General features: G+C 50.7%; 1 protein-coding gene across 1 annotated transcript in view; it reads right to left on the reverse strand.

The window, feature by feature from the left end:
• UTP15 (UTP15 small subunit processome component) overlaps positions 1-8366 on the reverse strand; it is a 73627-nt gene extending 65261 nt beyond the window's left edge. The window contains exons 1-4 of the mRNA XM_085873744.1: positions 8218-8366; positions 7888-7988; positions 3276-3368; positions 2939-3123 (exon numbers count right to left, since the gene is read on the reverse strand). Coding sequence (XP_085729870.1) covers positions 2939-3123; positions 3276-3368; positions 7888-7977 — 368 coding nt within the window. The 5' untranslated portion in view covers positions 7978-7988; positions 8218-8366. The remainder of the gene's footprint in view (positions 1-2938; positions 3124-3275; positions 3369-7887; positions 7989-8217) is intronic.
• Positions 8367-8389: the final 23 nt, after the last annotated feature.

Here is an 8389-nt window from a genome sequence, read left to right on the forward strand (position 1 = left end):
CAAAAACAAAAATTCTCGTGTCAGGATCGAGATCTTTGCCAAAATCAATTCAATTCTTCCTTGTCACACACCCAACCTGTCCACCAAGTTTTGCTCGAATCCGTCTATAAAACTTTTTGAGAGATCGTGCTCTACATCATTTTTGGCCCAATCTCTCAATGGTGAAGAATCACTGAATATATTCTCGTATCCGGATCCTTATTCCGGATAAAGTTTCTTATTTTTAAGAGTATATATTGTTATGAATCTGGAACCCATCGCACACAACAGTCAGGGTCCCTATAGAACAATTATATCGGTAAGTGTGTATATAGTTAGGGCCCCCCTACCTGTGTCGAACGGGAACTACGCGTGTGCGCTGCGGAGATTCGTTTACAACACGCCTTCACCTCGCTTCCTCACACCGAAGCCATTGCCTACGTGCGTTCGACCACGTACGTGGGCGGAGATTTCCATCAACTCAGATCGAGACTCGGCCCAGGAAGACAGGGGCGTGCCCCTTGTCAAATCAGGCCACAGAGTTCGGTCATCCCACGCCACGCCGGCCAATGAGAGTGGAGGCCCCCTCAGAAGGCGATGTTCTCACGACACGCTGGCCAATGAGAGTGGAGGCCGCCTCAGAAGGTGATGTTCCCACGACACGCCGGCCAATGAGAGGGGAGGCCACCTCAGAGGACGATTGTCTGACCCTGGGGAAGAAGAAGATATAAAGGAACGCCAGGTTGGTTGGTCGGTCGTCTTGGTTGTCACCTGGTTGTCGTCTTGGGGTCATCATCATTGTGTTGCGGGTTCGAGTCCCGCCGAGCTGGATCATAGTCGGCTCTGATCCTTGGCCTTGGTTGGTTGGTGCGTGGCCGGTTGGTGCGTGGTGTCCGGTGCTTGGAGCGGCGTCGTGTTGCAGGTTCGAGTCCCGTCGAGCCGGATCGTGAAAGACCACATGAGGTGGACAGGTTCAAGCGCAGGGTCTGGTCTCTAGCTCACCTGTCATCGAGCTGGAGGCCTTCAATAAAGACCATTGGGGTCCGTTTCTGTGTGTCTGTGTGTGGGCCCGTCTTTAAGTAGGAATTGTGGAAGTGCTCTGTGCTGTACATACGTGCCTCTTATTAGTCGTGATAACTCTGCTTCTTGCGTGCTTCCTCCTTTCCCCCATTATAAATAAATATATTTGTTAAATGTATCAGTTCGTTGCTATGTTTCTTCCATTGGCTTAGCATGACGCATGTTGGTGAATTACAAAGGCTGTTGCCACTGCAAATGTGCGTTTGGACCGACGGAACTTCGGCAACCGTCCGCTCGGGTTGCTCACGGGTCGGGCACGCTAACAGCTCGACTCGTGAGAGGGCCGTCGAGGGTGTGAATACTCGGCATCTCGCCACGTGGAGCTCTAGGTATTTTGAAGATTGGCAAATAACCCTGTACCACGTGGTGTAATCATTGATGATTCACGGTCCGGTAAGGGACCCATACCTGTCGGAGTTTTCTGAAAGGTACGATCTAGATTCCGGGTGTTAGGTAGAGTCGACCCCACTGCTCCACCTCGCGGTCGTGCTCGCAACCGATACCCGGCCCGCAACAAGATTTCGTCCATTGGTATCATCCTCTGAACAGAGTATTTATGCTGCCGAAGCAGTCTCCTGGGTTATTGGGAACAATCCTGGATGGGTCGCCACTCTGACACAGGATACTCGAATGGCTCAATGATCCCAGCAAGCCGGTAATCATTTTGCCGACCTCGGAAGGATGACAGGCTGAGTCAACCCCACCACCTGGTGTAAATTCACCAGCCAACAAGGCTCAAACTCAGGACCCTGAGAGCCCAAGCCAACCACCCGAACCACTAAACCAACACCAGGCTTGTTCAAGCATACAATTCAATTCAAATAAAGGTTTAAAGAAGTTTAAAGGCAAGTAAATAAATCTATTCAGGGGTTCACTGCCATTTTCTCCAGCGTCTATAACATCACCTGATCTAACATGTTACATTTGCTCGTCATGCTTGTGGTTTGTGTCCTTTATAATGTCCTTAAAAACAGTAAGTTTTGTGTTTGGAATAATTTTCAATTCTGTTTGACTGCCAGGCAGACAGAGTGATAAAATCATCTTGCTCCTCTCTGTGCAGGTGCGATTGGGACAAATTCAGAGCCAAAAGTACGGAATGGTAAATCGGCAAACTTGTCTTCTTATTCATGTTCCGAATCGTTTTCAAAATAAAACATTCAATTTGAATAATTTGCTCCTCAACCATAAATTCATAATATACAGACAGACATGAACCAATTGCTGAAGCCCACTTTTCGCTTCATGTGCGTGGTGTAATAAAATACACAAAACACACAGTGCTCTTCATTTTCGTTTGTTAGCTTTCTCAAAAGCTTGCTTGTCTGAACAGAATACTTGCCGGGTCAAAGGACCGGGGCCAGGCGCTCAAATACATTATCGCCACGGGCATATCTCCATTGCTTATCAATGTTCTTGCCATTATCATAATCATCATCATTTACAGCCCACAATCCCAAGGAAGCCAGCCACTCCGACTACATTCCCTCAGAGATCGAGTGAAGATGAAATGTTAAATAGTCGTCTGTATCGTGCGAGGTGATGGCAAGTCGCAATCAAGTGTTGTACAGTGTCAAGTTCAAGGTGACAGCGCAAGCAGAACGGGACCCGAGTTGGGTCAAGTTTGTGTTGATGGGTTATAAGTGCGGGGTGTCACGTCCTTGCAATTCATGTTAAGGTGCATGAATGTCCATCAATGTCTTACATCCTGGATGTGATTCATGAACAAGCTTCCACAAGAGCATTCAATCAATACTAATATAAATAATCATGAATCCACTCATTTTGCTAAGAGGCTCGGTGCTCGTTATATTGAGGGGCATGGTACCGTCAAAACCTCGAGCGATAACACTATATTCAGCAAAGTGTGCATGGCACTTACCTGGTATGGCCAGAGAAGGACCGTAGTGCTGCACGCCCATTAATGTCAAACAACCGCACTATGGAGTCATTGCTGCCAGCAGCAAGAAGGCGTCCATCATGTCTAAAGACGCCACAGTGTGCCACTTCCAGGAAACGGCTGAATGTTCGTTCAGGTGTGCGTGCATTTTCACCGTATACATGAATCTTTAAAAGCAATTGCCCAAAGAGATACAATGAGTACTGGAGGGTGGGGAAGAAGATGTGCTGTGCAAATGTTAGGTGAAATCAATTCAGGGTTAAAACAAAACAAAAAAAAAAGGCAAGTGGATGTGTTGTACGATGGGTAGATCTCCTACCCGAGTGGATGCAGTGACAGCAAAACGGTGTGGAGGAACTGGAGAGAAGTCAATATGGGTGACGGCCCCATATTCTTTTATATCCACGGGACTCTGCCAAAGAGTGATAATTTTAAAAATAAATGATTACGAGTACAAACGTTTCAGGATGATGGAGCCATTTTGTATTTTTTCAAAAAAAAAAGTATTTACATCTCATGTCTTGGAAGAGCAAGGAGACAATGCACTGACAGTGGGGGCACAACAAGAGGGGATGTAACGACGCCGGCATATGAATGCGACCAACAATGTTCCTCCAATAACTGCCCCCCTCTCCCACTCCTCCAACTCAATCGATACAGACCAAACTAGAAGGGCACTCGGTAGCGTGCATACCTCTGCCACGTAATTCCTGATCCACGAGAACATATCCAGCCAATTACATTTTTTAAATACTCTGCTATATGTCGTTTTTGACCCAATCTGTCAATGGTGAAGAATCACTTTAAAATTAAATAATTCTCATATCCAGATCCGGATTCGGATCTTCATCAAAATCTATTCAGTGCGTCCTCGTCACACACACCCAACCTGTCTACTAAATGTCATCCTAATCCGTCCACAACTTTTTGAGATATCCTGCACACCGACAGACAAACAAAGACAGAAAGGGATGAAAACACAACCTCCTTCACCTTCGGTGGCAGAGATAACAATGTTATTGACGAATTTCAGTGCCGGTGTGATGCCAGGAATGCAAGTTGTACCTCCCTCAGACTAGAGGATCGGATCAAGCAGCACATTCCCTCGGCAACTGGGAACAACTTGGAGATTGGTCGTACACAACCATCCCGTGCATGCACGAACCAAACAGGAATGCCTACTCAAGGTGATTCGGCCATTGATCAGCACCTCCTGAGCAATCCTGAATGTGCCCAAGACCATCACACTGAGCGGTTCCAGATTGTGGCACGTGCTCGTATTGAAGCCAATTTACGTGTTGTTGAAGCCACATTTATACACAGACGAGCTACTATTCTTTGCACACAAAAATAACTTGTGCAAACACTGCATTTGTTCTGACCTCGATCCATTAAAATGGGAGGTGTTGGGTTGCCTCGCGGTGCCTCGCCGACATCATGTGTACGTTCATGTCAGGAACAGTTCTAAGAGCTGATCACCAAATGTCTAAACAAATAAATTGTTTTATTTTGCATCTGCATATCGATGGTATTCTTGTGCGTGTCCCGACGAGCTACAAAACGAAAAGCGTTGACAATGTCTATTCTTCTGCTATTTTTCAATGTTATGTGCACATGCATACACACATTGCGCGACTGGTCCTCCAGGTTGGAGGTCTGGCAATGGGCCGGCAACACGTTGCTGTCAAATAAAAGTATTTTGCGAATGAAAAATGCAACAAAAATAGGAAAAAAAAAACCTGTGATCTCAGGTCAGAAGGTGGAGGTGAGTGTAAAGAGACTGTCGATATTACGTCTGGCTGTGAAAAAGCCAAGCGGTATTATATTCTTGCGTGTTGAAAGACATGATGAGGATAATTAAGTACTGCAGCTACAAATTGAACAGCCTCAAGTCATCCCACACTCTGCATCTGGTGTGGCCGGCTATCTGGGAAGTTGGGCAGAAGTCTTTGACGAACAAGCGAATCAAACTTGATGTTCAACCTGAGCTGGTTTTGGCATGAATTTGGAAATTGTTCAGTTCAGGAGTGTGTTCCATGAGCAAGCAGCTTGCTATCACTTGCCAAGCCAGCCATTCTGAATCAACCGCTTTACAAGCTGCTTGGCAAGTGGAACAATTGATCAAGGGATCGAGGGCCGTAGTGCGTTCCATTATCAAGCCACTTGCAATTACGTTCCAAGCAAATCATTCCGTGTCAACCGCATTGTAAGCCGCTCGGCAAACGGAGAAAGCGATTTAGAGGTGCGCTTCATTATGTTAGCAGAAATGGACTCTGTACTTCTACTTTTCAACTCAATTCTTCAAGATTTTCAAACATGCAGATTCCCCCTGCCCAAAATACACAATGGCAGGTCCCTCGATAAACTGGCAGGGGTATCCTCCTCTTGACTCCCTATTTATTTGCTTTTTTTTTTTCTTTCCCTCTGCCTCGTACTCTGGGATACGCTGCCAAGACAGTAAATTAGTTTGGGGACGTCGTCACAAGAGGATCTAGTAAAACTGAAAACGACGGTCTGGACGGCATTTGAGTACCACGATAGCACTGTTACCATGGAGACCGACAAGTTGTTTGGCGGTTCCGAGCACTCAGTTCCGTTGTAGTGCTTTGAAGCAAGCAAGCTGCTTGGCAGGGGTAAACAAGCTTCCTGGTGACGGAACACACCCCAGGAAGTCGGTAAAACGGACACTGTGGATCTTTAACATCCACCGACGAATGGCAGCAGACGAGACACCGAGCTCAATGTCCCTCTGAGGAACGGTGGACCCTCTGACGCAGAACCCTCCCTGGGAACGAAATCCAATGCACATAAACCTGTTTCGGGAGAAAAATAAATAAATAACAAAAACCCACAAACAATGACCAAGAGCGAGGATTGCTTTGCAATATGTCACCCACCGATGTGATATTTTCCAAGTCTAAAAACCGGTATAACTCTGTGAAAAATTGACGAAACGCCTTGAAACTCGAACTTGTTCTGTAACTTATCACAATAAAGCCATGTACCAAGTTTCAGTTGAATATGTTAAAGGGTGTGGGGGAAAAGGGTCGCGGGCGGGGGAAAGGGGTCGCGGGCGGGGGAAAGGGGTCGCGGGCGGGGGAAGAGAGTGGCGGGCGGGGGAAGAGAGTGGCGGGCGGGGGAAGGGGTGGCGGGCGGGGGAAGGGGGTGGCGGGCGGGGGAAGGGGGTGGCGGGCGGGGGAAGGGGTGGCGGGCGGGGGAAGGGGTGGCGGGCGGGGGAAGGGGTGGCGGGCGGGGGAAGGGGTGGCGGGCGGGGGAAGGGGTGACGGGCGGGGGAAGGGGTGACGGGAGGGGGAAGGGGTGACGGGAGGGGAAGGGGTCCCGGGCGGGGGAAGGGGTCCCGGGCGGGGGAAGGGGTCCCGGGCGGGGGAAGGGGTCCCGGGCGGGGGAAGGGGTCCCGGGCGGGGGAAGGGGTCCCGGGCGGGGGAAGGGGTCACGGGCGGGGGAAGGGGTCCCGGGCGGGGGAAGGGGTCCCGGACGGGGGAAAGTCACGGACGGGGGAAAGAGTCACGGACGGGGGAAAGAGTCACGGACGGGGGAAAGAGTAACGGGCGGGGAAAGAGTCACGGACGGGGGAAAGAGTCACGGACGGGGGAAAGTCACGGACGGGGGAAAGAGTCACGGACGGGGGAAAGAGTCACGGACGGGGGAAAGAGTCACGGACGGGGAAAGAGTCACGGACGGGGGAAAGAGTCACGGACGGGGGAAAGAGTCACGGACGGGGGAAAGAGTCACGGACGGGGGAAAGAGTCACGGACGGGGAAAGAGTCACGGACGGGGGAAAGAGTCACGGACGGGGAAAGAGTCACGGACGGGGGAAAGAGTCACGGACGGGGGAAAGAGTCACGGACGGGGGAAAGAGTCACGGACGGGGGAAAGAGTCACGGACGGGGGAAGGAGTCACGGACGGGGGAAAGAGGCACGGAGGGGGGGAAGAGTCACGGACGGGGGAAAGAGACACGGACGGGGAAAGAGTCACGGACGGGGGAAAGAGTCACGGACGGGGGAAAGAGTCACGGACGGGGAAAGAGTCACGGACGGGGGAAAGAGTCAGGGACGGGGGAAAGAGTCACGGACGGGGGAAAGAGTCACGGACGGGGGAAAGAGTCACGGACGGGGGAAAGAGTCACGGACGGGGGAAAGAGTCACGGACGGGGAAAGAGTCACGGACGGGGGAAAGAGTCACGGACGGGGGAAAGAGTCACGGACGGGGGAAAGAGTCACGGACGGGGGAAAGAGTCACGGACGGGGGGAAGAGTCACGGACGGGGGAAAGAGACACGGACGGGGGAAAGAGTCACGGTAGGGGGAAAGAGTCACGGACGGGGAAAGAGTCACGGACGGGGGAAAGAGTCACGGACGGGGGAAAGAGTCACGGACGGGGGAAAGAGTCACGGACGGGGGAAAGAGTCACGGACGGGGGAAAGAGTGACGGACGGGGGAAAGAGTCACGAGCGGGGGGAAGAGGCAGGGACGGGGGAAAGAGTCACGGACGGGGGAAAGAGTCACGGACGGGGGAAAGAGTCACGGACGGGGGAAAGAGTCACGGACGGGGGAAAGAGTCACGGACGGGGGAAAGAGTCACGGACGGGGGAAAGAGTCACGGACGGGGGAAAGAGTCACGGACGGGGGAAAGAGGCACGGACGGGGGAAAGAGACACGATGGGGGGAGGGAGACACGGACCGGAGAAAGAGGCACGGACGGGGGAAAGAGTCAGGGACGTGGGAAAGAGTCACGGACGGGGGAAAGAGTCACGGACGGGGGAAAGAGTCACGGACGGGGGAAAGAGTCACGGACGGGGGAAAGAGTCACGGATGGGGGAAAGAGTCACGGACGGGGGAAAGTCTCATGTTCAAGAAAACAAGATGCTCATTTTCCGGTGAAACCATGAATGAATGAATGTTCCCCGTCACCTTGAAGTTCCTCCAGAATGTGCTTTCAGGTGATGTACCTCCGACCAGTTGAGGGTACGTGTAGATGGAGGTGCGTCGGTACGATCCCATAATTCGACTTGCTTTGAAACAAAAAAACAAACAAAGAAAAACATTCAAAAACTCATCTCAAAACATCGACAATGGATGCGAGGGCACCCAGCAGCGTGACAGGCCAAACGACCTTTAATTATCGCATATTTACACACACACACTTTTCCTATCAGGTCATACGCAGTTACATACACCTCAGATAATCAAAATAAAATGGCTGAAAATATTTTGTTCAACAAACGTTTGTTAAATACATACCGAGTGAAACTAACGGCCCATTGTCACTCCGCGAAGCATCGCAACGCACGTGGAAACGCTGTGATCGGAACCGGAAGTCCCCCCTTTGGAATTGAGCGATCAATTCACTTCGCACTACGGATTAAATTATTACTATTTAACACTCCTTCGAATCAGATTGCCTCGTTCTCCC

This window comes from Eptatretus burgeri, chromosome 3, assembly GCF_056783735.1.
Source record: "Eptatretus burgeri isolate ZD-2024b chromosome 3, Ebu_testis_v1, whole genome shotgun sequence".
NCBI classification, from domain to species: domain Eukaryota; kingdom Metazoa; phylum Chordata; class Myxini; order Myxiniformes; family Myxinidae; genus Eptatretus; species Eptatretus burgeri.